General features: G+C 48.1%; 1 protein-coding gene across 1 annotated transcript; it reads right to left on the reverse strand.

The window, feature by feature from the left end:
- Positions 1-10,008: 10,008 nt before the first annotated feature.
- lipg (lipase, endothelial) lies at positions 10,009-14,794 on the reverse strand. The gene is made up of 10 exons (XM_037257980.1): positions 14,413-14,794; positions 13,441-13,607; positions 13,178-13,357; positions 12,761-12,872; positions 12,439-12,657; positions 12,086-12,328; positions 11,368-11,488; positions 11,058-11,285; positions 10,879-10,983; positions 10,009-10,711 (listed from the first exon to the last, which is right to left on the reverse strand). The coding sequence occupies exons 1-10, from the start codon at positions 14,480-14,482 to the stop codon at positions 10,699-10,701; spliced, it is 1,458 nt and encodes a 485-aa protein (XP_037113875.1). The 5' UTR covers positions 14,483-14,794; the 3' UTR covers positions 10,009-10,698.
- Positions 14,795-14,813: the final 19 nt, after the last annotated feature.

Consider the following 14,813-nt stretch of genomic DNA (forward strand, 5'->3'; position numbering starts at 1 on the left):
GGCCAACGGTTTAGGTTAGGGTTCGAGTCACCCTATGATTTTCACTTTGGCAGAGAACAGTAATACATTGGTTGGCACGCTACGAATATAACTCAAGCCATGATTCATATTTTCTTTTCATATCCCGGAATCATCTGGCCGGAACCTGCACATTCTGCCCACCGGAAGCAGATCAGTGGTAGCGATACGACAGTGAGGGAGGGAGGGAAGCGAGTGACTGAAAGACGTGGAATGTGCAGAGTGTCTGAACATGCTGACTTGTCTGTCGCTAATTTGAAAAACACACACGAGTAACCGAGTCACTCACGCACGCACGCTTACCGAGAAGGAAATCTCCACGTCACTGAACCGTAGTAACCCTCAGTTAAGGTGAGGCCATATCTCTCAACCAATCACAACGGAGCAAGAATCAGGCAGTACGCTCAGAGCCAATCACCTCCCTTGTCATTTTTTTCCCCCTTGCTCCCTTGCCCTTTTTTCAGTTTTTGCGGCTGCTTTACGAAATCCGCTCTCACATTCTCCGCCCGCAGCCAGGCAGGCAGGCGGGCGGAAGTGAGGTTACTGTTGGCGTGACGTCGCACCCACTTGTCTTTTGTCCTTGTATCTCTTCGAAGCTGCTCTCCCACGCCATTCCCTATGTGCGTGCGTGCGTGCGTGCGCTTTAGCACCAAAGGCCATTCATGAGCACGTCGGAAAAAACAGTCGTCGCATGCCGCCGACATGTATACTTAGATGGCGCATGAGCGCAGTGTAATTTGAGGTTGGGAACGCTAACATCTGCGGACGAAGCTTGCATAATCGGCGTCAAGCTAAGACAGGACCGACCGTCTCTGTTTGGTCCTCGACTCGCATTCCCACAGAATCCCATAACACGGGGTCAGGACTCAGGTGGTCCGTCTGTCCGTCTGTCCGTCCGTCCGTCCGTTCCCATACGTGAGCGAGATGGAAAGGTTGAGAGATCAGCTCGTCAAAACATTCATTGTTTGATTTGGAGTCTTTTGCGGGCGGGCGAGCAGGAACGTAACAGAAAACGACAGTGCCTTGTTCATCCTAACAAAGGTGGTGATGGGAAGGAAAGCAGAGGTGATTCCAATTGGTTTGACTTGACGGTAGGCCAAGGCACACTCAGCTCGGGCTTAGCACGTTGCTCTCACAGTGTCAAGGTTGTGGCCTTTCAACCGTTCGGAAAGGCAACATTTTTGGTTATGAGTTGCTCCGAATCAACAAGGTCAAATACAAGAGAAGAGAAGAGAAGAGCAGAAGTGAAGCAGCAGCCAAACCTGCTGCTGCAATGATAATACCGTTGCAGCTTTTCACCTGCCATGACCTGTCAACGATAATAGCGCTCCAGCTTTTCCTGTATCTCATCCAGAAAAGCAGGAGAAGAAGGCCACATTGAACAGACAAAACATCTGTTCCACTTCTCCATCCGCCACTTTCCTCGCACGGCAAGTTGTGATGCTCCTTCTCCAGAAAACCATTGCTTCTTCACTCTTTTAATCCAAACCAAAGAATGTTTTGAGGAACTGGGCAAAATCAGAGGACAGTGAGTCTTTCATTGGTGGTTAATGTAATGACTTAGACTCAATGGCGTTCGTTCGTTCGTTCGTTCTTTCTCTTTCTTTCTTTCTTTCTTTTTGTTGTTGTGTCTCACAAAGCCTGTTGCTGCACGCTCGCTCCGACGTCAGTCGACTGCTGCTTAGCAGGTACGTGCGTCTCGTCTCACTGTTAAGATGTCTTTGCCAACAACTAGGAACACTTGAAAACGAATGAAACCACACCGTGTGATTGATGGAGAACTTCAAAGTTTTGGGAGCTTAAGATCAGGGGATGCTTTGAGAATAATTGTCCATTTTTGTCTATGTGAAGCCCTTTGAGACTGCTTGTGATTTAGGGCTATACAAATCAACTGGACTTGACTAAAGTCTTCCAAGCAAAGAGCCTAATGAGGCATAAAATGGCACCATTCACTTTGCCTCTGACGATCCTGTTTCCATGACTTTCCAAATATGAACAGTGGTCCGTTGTCGCTGCCACACCACTGTAAAGGTCATCATCGGTCATTGAGTGACCTGGCTGCACTTGAGCCGGCCGGCCGGCCGGCCGCTGTCTCGCTCACGCGCAACATGTGTTGGCATTAAGAGATTAACAGCAAATCCTCGAGGCACTGTAGTCCTGATGAGGGATGATGTTTGCTTTGAGGTGGGATCTGTCCTCCGCTGACACGCTACCGTGTTTTTGATCTTCACATCGCCCATGTGACTTTGCAGCTCAAATCTCTTCTACTGTAGTATAGATGGGATGGGAAAATCGCACAGCGTGGCGCTGGCCTGGCCTGGCCTGGCCTGGCCTGGCCTGGCCTGGCCTGGCCTGGCCTGGCCTGGCCTGGCCTGGCCTGACCTGGCCTGGCCTGGCCTGGCCTGACCTGAATCCACACCATTAAAATGCCCAGCGGCCCTGTTGACAGAAGCAGTCAACAATTAAGCGGGCGGAGATTCAATTAGAAACACGCTGCTGCAGGGGGAGCTCATTTCTAGCATCAGATGAACCCTTATTGTTTAGATTAAGGCTTCCAATTCCCAAAAGTATTTCAATTCATAAAGCCAACCGCATTCCTGTACCCAAAGGTTCTCGTTTCTAGCTGTGACTTTAAGCTCATTTCAAGCCGACAAAAACAAAACCATTTCAACACACCTCCTTGTCAAATGAGAATTACTGTACATGAATGAGAGCGTTTTTATCCCCCCCTCCTTCCCACTTTTCTTTGCATTCCTCATTTGTTCCCATGAGAAAGTCCCAGCCTTCTCTTCTCAGAACCAAAATGTTGCAAAAAGGTAATGCTGCAGCCAGCATCAGTGTGTGTGTGTGCGTGCGCGTGCGCATGCCTCTTTGAATAAAGCATTGTTTCATTGACTAACCCTAAGCCTAACCCTAAATTTAAATAAATGACGTCCGTCAAAATGTGTGAAAATACATGAAAATGTGCCTCGTTTCTTTTTTATTTGGATGCCGAGATACTGGAGAGGCATGAAATAAAACATTTGAAACTGGGAAAGTAAACTATAGAACCGAGACAATGTAGTTAGTTGCACACCCTCTTATCAGTAAGGATTTAGTTGTGTTCTGCTCATGTGAACAAGAGATTTCATTTATTGGCTTGTTATTCCTTTTTTTTTGGTTGCCATTTCTCAGCCCAAAAATGTCTGCGCAGTGTGCACTGTACCACATGACTGGATAGTTGGCGTAATCCAAGACAAGTGAGTGGGGAGGGAGTCCAAGCATTTGCCAGAGTTGCCCTTTTGCTTCTTTTGTGTGCAGATCAAGTGGCTGTGTGAATCACCTTCAATTCTATTCGAATAACTCAGCTCAAATGAACATTTTTTTTCCTCCTCAGCTAAAGCGCAGAAACAAAGTGATTTCTTTCACATTAGCTACCATTTGGAAACAAATGTGAGTTGAGATGCGACTGACTCAGAGCAGCGAATGGAAAGGTGATCAATCTCCAGTGAATAAGGACATTCTAGAAATTCATTTGAAACACTTTTCATTCCTTCTTGTATGCTGCTGCTGCTGTCTGTCTGTCTGTCTGTCTGTCTGTCTGTCTGTCTGTCTGTCTGTCTGTCTGTCTGTCTGTCTGTCTGTCTGTCTGTCTGTCTGTCTGTCTGTCTGTCTGTCTGTCTGTCTGTCTGTCTGTCTGTCTGTCTGTCTGTCTGTCTGTCTGTCTGTCTGTCTGTCTGTCTGTCTGTCTGTCTGTCTGTCTGTCTGTCTGTCTGTCTGTCTGTCTGTCTGTCTGTCTGTCTGTCTGTCTGTCTGTCTGTCTGTCTGTCTGTCTGTCTGTCTGTCTGTCTGTCTGTCTGTCTGTCTGTCTGTCTGTCTGTCTGTCTGTCTGTCTGTCTGTCTGTCTGTCTGTCTGTCTGTCTGTCTGTCTGTCTGTCTGTCTGTCTGTCTGTCTGTCTGTCTGTCTGTCTGTCTGTCTGTCTGTCTGTCTGTCTGTCTGTCTGTCTGTCTGTCTGTCTGTCTGTCTGTCTGTCTGTCTGTCTGTCTGTCTGTCTGTCTGTCTGTCTGTCTGTCTGTCTGTCTGTCTGTCTGTCTGTCTGTCTGTCTGTCTGTCTGTCTGTCTGTCTGTCTGTCTGTCTGTCTGTCTGTCTGTCTGTCTGTCTGTCTGTCTGTCTGTCTGTCTGTCTGTCTGTCTGTCTGTCTGTCTGTCTGTCTGTCTGTCTGTCTGTCTGTCTGTCTGTCTGTCTGTCTGTCTGTCTGTCTGTCTGTCTGTCTGTCTGTCTGTCTGTCTGTCTGTCTGTCTGTCTGTCTGTCTGTCTGTCTGTCTGTCTGTCTGTCTGTCTGTCTGTCTGTCTGTCTGTCTGTCTGTCTGTCTGTCTGTCTGTCTGTCTGTCTGTCTGTCTGTCTGTCTGTCTGTCTGTCTGTCTGTCTGTCTGTCTGTCTGTCTGTCTGTCTGTCTGTCTGTCTGTCTGTCTGTCTGTCTGTCTGTCTGTCTGTCTGTCTGTCTGTCTGTCTGTCTGTCTGTCTGTCTGTCTGTCTGTCTGTCTGTCTGTCTGTCTGTCTGTCTGTCTGTCTGTCTGTCTGTCTGTCTGTCTGTCTGTCTGTCTGTCTGTCTGTCTGTCTGTCTGTCTGTCTGTCTGTCTGTCTGTCTGTCTGTCTGTCTGTCTGTCTGTCTGTCTGTCTGTCTGTCTGTCTGTCTGTCTGTCTGTCTGTCTGTCTGTCTGTCTGTCTGTCTGTCTGTCTGTCTGTCTGTCTGTCTGTCTGTCTGTCTGTCTGTCAAAGCTGACTCAAGGGTTGGAGTCAGGGAAGTGTCAGCGGGCGGAAAAAAAGACACGGTCGTATACTGTGAAAATAAATCCGATATAACAGATTTCAAATTGCAGTGTTCAGCCACAAATTGGTGTTGTGAAAGTAGGCCATGCTAGTAGTATTTTAATCTTCAAAGTGGACATATGCTTGTAAATCCTTCCTTTTTACATTTGATTCATTCACTTGCGGTCTATGTATACGTAAGTGAGAAGAGCAATGCTTTTGCCTGAATTCCTTGTTTTGATGGCATCACAGGTCCCACTTGTTCTGAGGTGCAAGCCGTTTTGGTGCCGTCTCTCGAAATGCAAACGAGATACTTCACACCCTCCCCTCACAATATTTATGAACACATCTTGCAAACAAGCGCTGCACTGCAGTCAAGTTAAGCAGTAAACTAATGCCAGCATTAGCGAGAAGCTAACAAATGCATTTAACACATGATTATGTTCCCCAAGAATAAAAAAGGAGAAGAAAATTCATCTGATAAAATGACTCACAAGAAGTGAAAACATCGCGCGCACAAAGCTAAAATCAGCAGAAAGACTCCCGCTAATGCTATGAGAACGAGGGCATCGTCGAATAAAATGAAAGTAAAAAGAGTTGATTATTTTGACGTCATCTCAAGCTTACCACTTTACTGTGTCCGTCGTTTCCATCGGTTGAAGGAAGCCTCAATGAAACCAAGTATTTCGCCAAACGCTGACAAGAGATTCAGACGAGCAGGGTGTCCTGAAAAATGAGATTTAACCGGGCACTTCTTTGAGGTTTTGATGCGGCGGTCATGAGTTGCATCCGACAACGGAACATTTTGATCGGCATTCTTGAGTTGTTTGGACTACAAAAGTCTCTCCGAGTCATCAAGATGGCGGATGTGCGAAAGCACTTGGCTGCACACCCATGACCTTTTTTTGCAAAATACCTAATAGCTCCACGTGCGGAGTGGAGCAGGGCCACCAAATGCAGCTTGGACCAGGGAAAAGGGTGCTAGAGGAGAGGATGAGGGGAACAAGCAGGCATAGCAGGACTAACAAACAAGCCGAGTAGTGACTAACAACAGGACTGACTAACAAGACCATCCGACAGGGAGTGACACACGGACAGGACTTAAATACAAGACGGGTAACGAGGGGCAGGTGACGGCCATTACAATCATTACAGGTAGATACGGGCCGGGCCTAATATTTGTTTCATCAAATGTAAACTGCTTCAAATCATTCTGGATTGCAATCTGCTGTCATGGCATTATTGTCAAAGCCCAATGTTGTCAAGTTAAATGTCCGTTGTACATATGTGACAATGACAATAAAGCTCTATTCTATTCTATTCTATTTTTGTTTTCTTGAAAGTAGCAAAAAAGGAAATGCTTCAGTGATTCTAAAATAGCAGTAACTCCTCTTATGTCATGTAGTCAAATACATAACGCTGTTTATTTCCATAGGGGGCTAAGACGTGGCTGCTCAGCCCTTTCTATTGACTGCACTTGGAGCGGTAGCCATAAAAACAAAAGCAAATCAACGTGACACGGTGACACTGTAACACTGACGTCAATGTCACGGGTGTAACATGAGCCCCCCCCGCCCCCCCGTAAACAAACAAGCCTGAAACGCTAAGGCCGCCGGACCTCCTGATTGGACCGCTCGATTATTGCTTCGTAATAATAGTCACACTCGGTGCTGTTCTGTGTTCTCGTAGCGTCGCGGCTCTCAGGTCGTGAGGAGCAAGGGCATCATCGCGTTGAATATGACGAGCACGTGAGCACTGACTGTTTCCAGTAAACAATGTGACTGAGGTGACATCGTGGCAAAGCTTCAGGTCATGTTCTAATGTCGTCAATTTCACATGTGATGCATTTGGAGGCAAAAGTAAAACCGAGCAATTGTTGACTTGATGTTTAGGATGCCAGACAATGGCTTGGTGACAAGGAAAAATTGCACACAACATTGTTTTTTGATGGTCACTGTCCACATCTCCCACGTTGATTTTCAAGGCCTCCACTGTCCAGAAAGCTCGCTGGTTCACGTCATAGTATGGATACGTAGCACATACAGCATGAAAGCTTGACATTGGTAAACTAGGATGATCGCAAACGAAGGACTGCCAGTCGTAGATGCTATCGATATGTTGACTACCAAGCTGTCACTTAGTTATCATCATCCTCATCATTAAGGACTGCCATGTCAAGATGACATACTGTGAGTACAAACTAGGCGTTTGCTTGCTCAAGCTTGACCGGTCGGTGCAAAGGCGGCCAGACATCTTCACAATTTCACATCGGATGGTTTGTTTGTTCAAGACACGGCAGCCCCCTTTTTCACCTTGATTTTCCTAGAAAATGTGCAGGACCTCTTACTCGGAAAGCCAGCCAGCCAGCCAGCCAGACAATCCACGTGAGCCGAGTTTTCAACTCTGGCTTCCGACGCTCTGGCATACCAGGACCGCTCGCTCAGGTGGGTCCTTTGAGGTCATCCAGGCACTTTCCACCGCCGTTGTCACGTTAAGAACTATTTGGGGAAGCTGCTCCGAGCGGCCTCTCACCGACATGGAGGACTTCCATGAGCGTGTGCATGGTGCCGCTGCCACCCAGGTGGCAGGCAGCAGCTGGTCTCATCCAACATGTGCCAAAATCTGCCCAGCGGGCTAATGCTCCCAAATGTACATGGTGTTGGCTGAGAGAGATTTGTTGTTGTCGTCTCAGTTGGGACCAGCAATCTGCCGTTCAGCAATGACGCACGTTCCTTCCCCTGCTATCATTGTGTGGCATGCATGTTTTGATCCATCCAATGTCATCCGCTGGATCTGAAAAGATTGTTACGTGATATCCAGTCAGGGGATGTTCTGAAAACATGACACGTTATCTTATTTCAAGTACCCAAATAAATGAAGTGCAAGATTGGTGATACATCTGCTGCTAACCCTAACCGCCTGCCAACCTCCCTCGCAATGAAAATAAATCCAAGAAATTGTGTATGGGAAACGACTACGCCGCAAAACTGAAAATCACAACAAAGCACGCCACATTGTTATCCGAGTGGGTCAAAGCAGCGCTATGTCTATTGACAAAAAGCGTGACGCATTTGAAAGACCATTTCCATTTCAAATGCAGTCGCTGAGTCGGCGCGTGCGAGAGGCAGACGGCCTACCAAATCACCATCGCAACGAGGCGCAACATCAAACGTCTGTGTCCTCGCTTCCACGACTTGAGGTTGCTCCAGCTTAGTGAAAATGGGTCACATGGTGAGTGGTGAGGGGATAAAGACAGCCTTAATAATAGCGTTTGTGGAAAGGCCCGGCCGGTGTCCCTCAAGTAGTCTGGACACCAGAATAGCAAGGAGGAATTAGCGCTGGACTTCATGTGACGACTGACTGACGCAAAGCGCGTCAGCCAGCGCAAATGTTGCCATTTCTTTGGAATTTATATTCCGGATTGAAGACAATGACATTTCTCTTCTCGACAACCCCCTTTATAATTGAGCACGAGTCAAATCAAATGTTTTTGGAAGCTTTTCAAAGGTTTCTTCTTCCTTCCTTTGATTGGCACCTTTTGTTTTGAGCTTGCACTGTTAACAGACGCATGCATAGCAGTCTTGGAAAAAAGAAATGGACGACTCTGCTGCCCTAGCTGCGCCGTCAATGGGATGGACTTAATCGAAGGAGAATGAAATACGCATCGGAAAGGATCGAGAACTCATCCGATTGCTTTGCTTTCATTTCACACTTACTTGATTCAAAACTCAAGAGTCCAATGGACCTTCTTTTTAGGGATGGCTGAGCAGCGGTACCGATACCCGGTATCGATACCGGCCTGATTTCAAGGCCTCGCACATTCAAAACTTAACTGACCCGAATAGAGAAATCCTACGGAAGAGGATTAGGGCCAGTGAAGAAAAAAAAAACGAGGGGTGACAGGATTCTGACTTTTTTCTCCGAATTCTCAGAATTCTGACTTTATTCTCAGAATTCTGACTTTAAAGTCAGAATTCCCCATTTCTGACTTTAAAGTCAGAATTCTGACTTTATTCTCAGAATTCTGACTTTAAAGTGGGAATTCCCCATTTCTGACTTTATTCTCACTTTAAAGTCAGAATTCTGAGAATAAAGTCAGAATTCTGAGAATAAAGTCAGAAATGGGGAATTCTGACTTTAAAGTCAGAATTCGGAGAATAAAGTCAGAATTCTGAGAATTCGGAGAAAAAAGTCAGAATCCTGTCACCCCTCGTTTTTTTTTTCTTCACTGGCCCTAATCCTCTTCCGTAGAAATCAGAACACACAGGGAAACCCCCCCCCCAAAAAACCACATCATTTTGCTGTGCCAATCCAAACAGTATGTACACAAGAAGCAGGAATGGACATCTGTTGATATACTAAGTGTTGCATAATGTGAAGCATCCTGTCCTTTTCACTATTTTAGCACTGTTTGACAGGTCAAAGGATAGTGTTGTTAAAGGTCGGGGGGGGGGGATTATGAGGCAAATTTTCTGGCACTGAAAAATGCGTTACAAGCACGCAGGAATGTTGTTAATTAGCACGCAAAGTCCATCACAGCGCTTTGTTTATATTTATGTGTGCGCGCGTGCGTGTTGAATTACAATGGCGGCGGCCGGCCACCACACAAGCGCAAACATGCAAGGCATCCAATTACTGGGAATGGCCTTGCCGCTTGCTACAAAGCTGATTTGGAGGAGTCGGGCGGGACACTACTTGATTTCTTTTTGTCCGTACATGATTGAATACATTTGAATTTTGGTCAGAACCCATGATAGTGTGCAACTTGGACTGTGCATCGTCACAGTTCAGATGGAACGTTTTATGTTGGTTCACTTGATTGACTTGATTTGCTTTATTGGGAAATGGTGTTGTCATTTTGTCTGTCAGCTGAGCTTATTCACCAAATATGCTCGGAAGAGCGTGCAGTGGTTAATGTCTCTGCCTCGCACTTCTGAGAGCTACTCAAATTTGGCCTTCCTGTGTAAACATGGTTACATGATCCGCAGCAGTGCTTATTTGGGTTTCCCAGAGGCTTTCCTAGCCTATTTCAAAAACACAATTGTCGGGTTCATTGAATTGAATGATTGCTGCTGGATCATTTCCATTGATTCCCCCCAGGACCGGAGTTTGAGACCCCTGCCGTAGAACCTTCCCAACTTTCAAAACGCTTGCAACCCTAATCTCTCCATCTCAAGAGGAGGCAATCTAATCGAAATAATGGGTGAATTGGTTTTATTTTTCAAAAGGTTATTTACATTTTGTACATCAAGGCACCAGCCCACAGAACGTACAGTAACACAAAGCATTGCACAAAGTCGCCACCGTGTGCAATGAGATGGGGATCTCTTCCAAATGTACAGTGTATGGCTAATCTCACTCAGCAGCAGAAAGGCACACTCGCAATCACACACAATTACTGCATCCAGGAATCCAGTCGACGACAGACACTATTATGGGATGTGCTATGATAAATAACATTGGTCTTGCAGTGCTTCAATTTTGTTCTCCATAAATTAAAAAACAAAATGTTTAAAATATACAGTACAGAGACTACAATAGCCGGTGTATTTCCACCCACTGATATTCAAGCTCACATTCCTCCGTAACTCTCTCGAGTGATCTTTTAAGACCGCCCGCCCGCCCTTGACCTCAGTCCCAGCTCGGCCGGCCGGCCTCTCAGCGCAGGAGCGAGCAAGCGCTCGGAGTTTCCGGGAACCAACCATTGGGGTGAACTTTCAAATGTCCGACACCTCAAACTCCGCCCGCTGTGCGTTGTTCCTTCCTTCCTTCCTTCCTTCCTTCCTTCCTTCTGAAAAAGTGCTCAGTTAACGCGAAGGCGGTGCTCCTTCGCTTTAGCCGTGTTGGGTCCCCGTGGTGGTGGTGGTGGTGCATCAAGTGGTCAGGGCTTTACATGGGCAGCCTGTGGATGAAGGAGTGGAGTAGTCCAATCTTTTTACAATCAATATTTGCTAGAAATCCCAAGTACTGTTAGCAAAAGACTAACAAGAATCAACGCTAGAGAAGCAGAAGCTAATCTTTCATTCAAAACCTGCTTTTGGCTAAGGCTCGTGCTCATCGGCTTCGTACCGTTTTCTTGCTTTCACTTCCCAGCCATCGCGACACTTGACAAACGTTAGCGATTCGCCGGGAGAAATTTCCGTTTTAGACGGGTCTTGGGCACAGAAGGTGAACCTGTAAAACAGGACTCCGTTAGCATTTAGCAAACATATTTACCACCAGGTGTCTTTTCATCCGTCACCACTCACTTCTTCTGCGTTTCTCCGGCTTTCACGCGAATCCGTCGGATTTGCAGCACAGGTACGGAAGGCTGGGCGTTCCAGGCCCAGAAACTCTTCTTGATGTTCTTCCACACGGAATATAACGACTCGCCGTCACCTTCCCAACTCAGTTGGATCCTCAGCAGGTCGCCAATGTCTTCCTCAGTGAACACCAAGAAGGTGTTGGTCAGGTTCAGGCCGATGGAGTTTTCGTGCCTACGCCATGAAAAGACAGGAGCAGATTGGACCGGGTCCGCTAGCGAGCAACTTTTTCAAATACGTCCGACGTGGTACTCACACGTCGACGAAGATGTCCTCCGTGTCGTTATGCTCTCCGCTCAGCTTGACGTGGAAGGTCGGGTCTGCGTTGTCCGCCTGCTTTCTGTCGAACACGTGCATCTTCATCTGGTAGTGGTAACCTTGAACATAACAACGTTGGCTTAATGATTCATTTGTGAGTCATCACGAGACTTGAGGTTAATTAACAACAACAAGAAGCAATAAAGCAGATGCGGGGCGACGCCAAGTCTCAGGATGTTGATGGAAATTTTGGAGAAAGCTTCCACTCCTTTGAAGCAGCCAAAGCAGGACATAGAAGCTATACTGCTAAGACAGAAATCGGCAATGTTGGCAAAAGAAGCAGATGCTGACACGCTAACCTGGCCAGATTAGGTTAGAAGCAATAAAGTCAAAGCTACGTTGAAGCAATGTCAAAGTCAAGTCTTTGCTAGCAAAACAATTCAAAGCCAAGTTACAAAAAAAAAAAAAGAAAGAGAAAGAGAGGAAATTTGAGTCGTCTGTCTCAAAGACAAGTTGAGTCTGTTAGAAAAAAAGACATCAAAGCTAAGTTGCAAAAAGAATAGAATGCTTTTTAAAAAAGGAGGAGGAAGTGGAAGCAACCCCAGTCCGTTTGAGCGAGAAGCAATCGAGTTCCAACACGGTATCTTCAGCAGGCGGTGACTTCCCTCCCTCACCTCCCTCCCACCCTCCCTCACCTCCCTCCCTCCCTCCCTCACCTCCAAAGGGAGTGTCGGCCCGCGTCTTCAGGTACATCTTGCTGTTGCGTCTCTTGCGCATCTTGCGGGCCTCGTAGCCGATGTTGTTGCAGCGGTTTTTGCGGCAGCTCAGACAGATGCCTTTCTTGAAGCGCTCCGGGTCGCTGCACTGGTAGGCGAAGCTCACGTGCTCCCGGTTCATCAGCGAGTCCACAAACAGGTGCACGGCTCGCTCGTGCTCGCACTTCATCACCTCCATAAAGTCTGGAGCAAAAGGCGGACGGACGGACAGCGTCATTCCAAGCGGCTGCGCCAGGGAGGACGGACGACGTCGTTCAAAGCGGCAGGCTCCACCAGGGGGCGGCGCCACTTACTTCCGGCCACGGCCAGCACGTCGCCCAGCGAGCACCCGGGTTGGATTTCGCCTCCGTTGGGGTAGATGTCCACGTCGCCGATGGGCTGTTGGATCCCGATGCTCACTCCTAAGGCTTCCCGCGTGTACGTGTGGAGGACGTCCACAAAGTCGGCGTCGTCGGGAGAAAGGCGCCTCTCCTCCTCCACACCCTCAAACATCGGCCCCGCCGGGTCCAAGCCTAGCGGGAGGGACCGCATCGTACCCGTGACGATGGCAAACGCCGTTCAATATTTACGATGGCGCTACAGTCGATTGTGGGCTTTAAGAGAGGAGCGACGTACCGGTGATTCTCCCGAGGGTTCCGCGCACGTGCGTCCCCGCGTAGCCCGCGACGTGAGCCCCTAAGCTGTAGCCGATCAGGTGCACCTTCTCCAGAGGCAAATTCAGCTCATCCTGTTGCGAGAGAGAGAGAGAGAGAGGGAAAAAAATGACGACATCGGCAGCTGCTACAGGAACAAATGGCGGTTGTGAGCTGGCCACGCTCGGTTGACTGGGATAAGGCTTTCCTCCCACGCTAGGCCGTCCGTCCGTCCGCCCGCCCGCCTGGGCCATCTGTCTAAGCCCAAGACTCTTTGTCCGGCCGGTCCCATGACGGCAACAAAGCAGACATTTCAGGCCACTGATATGATGGAAGGTTCCAGTCCATCAGGCGAGCACATATTTGCCAGATGGGCATTTGGGAGAGCTTCTCCAAGTACCTGAAGCCAGTCCAGCATGGCGGCGATGTCCCGGCCGACGGCGTGCGTGTAGTTGACGGCGTCCGGGTACAGCTGCTGGGCCATGGAGATCCAGTCCACCACAACCACGTTGGCCTCGCTCTCACGCCTCATGACGGCGGCCACCAGCTTTTGCATCCAGCTTTCAAACATGCCACTCATCTAGATGAACAAATAGCTGCCTTTCATCCACTGCCCTCCGTCTCACACACACACACACACACACGTTAAGCACAACAACGCACCGTCCAGCCGTGGATGATGAAGATGGTCTTGGCCGTGGCGTTGAAGCCGCACCGCTGGAGACAATCCTTGTTACCAGCATTCAGATAGCAGCCCTTCTGGTCCAGATCCAAACTCTTCCTCATGTTGTACTTGACGGAGACGTCGACAGTCGACAGCTCGTCTCCACCTGAGCGGAAGAAGCTCAACGTTAAGACCGGATCTTTTCGGTTTCTCATACAGCGTCTAATTTGGTCCAGAGCATCACGTGGGGAAGTTGGACGGCGATTTCAAGGAGTAGCCCACTGCTTTGCGCGATCAAATGCCCCGTCCGTGAGCAGGCTAGGCTGTCTACGTTTCCCACCCATGACTCCAAAGCCACTTGGAATGAATCCTATTTCTTAGGGTTCCTGTCTTCCACACAGCTGCAGGAGCCATATTTTGGGCATCATTATGACATGCGCATATCTGCACAACATAACTCCAATGGGAGTGTGCATGATAGAGAAAGGCAAAATAGAAGCAACGGAAAAACAAAGAAATGAGTCACTCACTATTCAAATACATTCAATTCAAATGTTGTGCAAATAAGTATTACAGGCTGCTGGCTGGATGATGCCATTTGAAGCTTATTTGTATATTTGTGTGCTTGAAATTGGACGAATGAACCCGACGGCCCGGCTCCTGGAAATGGGCCATAAAAAAAGAGAAAGTGAGCTCAAGGTAAAACGTGAGTTCATCTTATTTCCTCTTGTGGTGGATCAAACGTGGCACACATCTCTCTCTCTCTCTCTCTCTCTTTGCGTGTAAATGAATCTATTCTCATTTGACTCTGCTCAGCGCACTTGCTCCGCTTTGAAGGGATGATTCAACCTTAACAAAGGCGGAAGGAAACGAGCTGTTGTGACGCGCAGCACGCTTAATAGCGACATCAAATGCACGCACTCAAATGAATGGAAGTGCGCTTTGCGCCAAAGAAAGCGAAGATTTCTTACCATTTTGTCCGTGCGTAAAGGCAGCCGCGCACAGCAGAAGAATCCACAGCAAGTGTGTTTTAGGATTCATCTGAAGGAGGATTCTGGATTGTTGTTTTAAAAGTGCCTTTTGTGTGTCGGTCCGGTCCGGCGTTCTGGAGTGACAAAAGAGCACGTAAAGCCGGCCAGCTCTGGTGCGGGTTGCGCGTTCAGTCAGTCGGTCGGTGGTGCTGGTGGCTCGCTCGCTCGCTCGCTCGCTCGGTACGTCGCCGCGGTGCTCCCTAACTCACTCACTCACTCACTTACTCCCTCCCCAAGTCACTCCGGTGCCCCAAAAAATGTATGAACTCGCTCGCTCGCTCATTAGCGTTTTAAATGGTTTCCTCCGGTCCTTCAGTCATCTGATCATGGGCTGATCTGCC

Source organism: Syngnathus acus, chromosome 9 (genome assembly GCF_901709675.1).
Source record: "Syngnathus acus chromosome 9, fSynAcu1.2, whole genome shotgun sequence".
Lineage (NCBI taxonomy): Eukaryota > Metazoa > Chordata > Actinopteri > Syngnathiformes > Syngnathidae > Syngnathus > Syngnathus acus.

Excerpts from the sequence above, each read along its gene's own strand:
- lipg (XM_037257980.1), bottom strand. The coding sequence starts at position 14,482 with ATGAATCCTAAAACACACTTGCTGTGGATTCTTCTGCTGTGCGCGGCT. Across the intron at positions 13,358-13,440 it reads TCATCATCCACGGCTGGACG|ATGAGTGGCATGTTTGAAAG; the intron begins GTGCGTTGTTGT and ends TTGTTCATCTAG. Across the intron at positions 11,286-11,367 it reads GAGGACATCTTCGTCGACGT|GCACGAAAACTCCATCGGCC; the intron begins GTGAGTACCACG and ends TTCATGGCGTAG.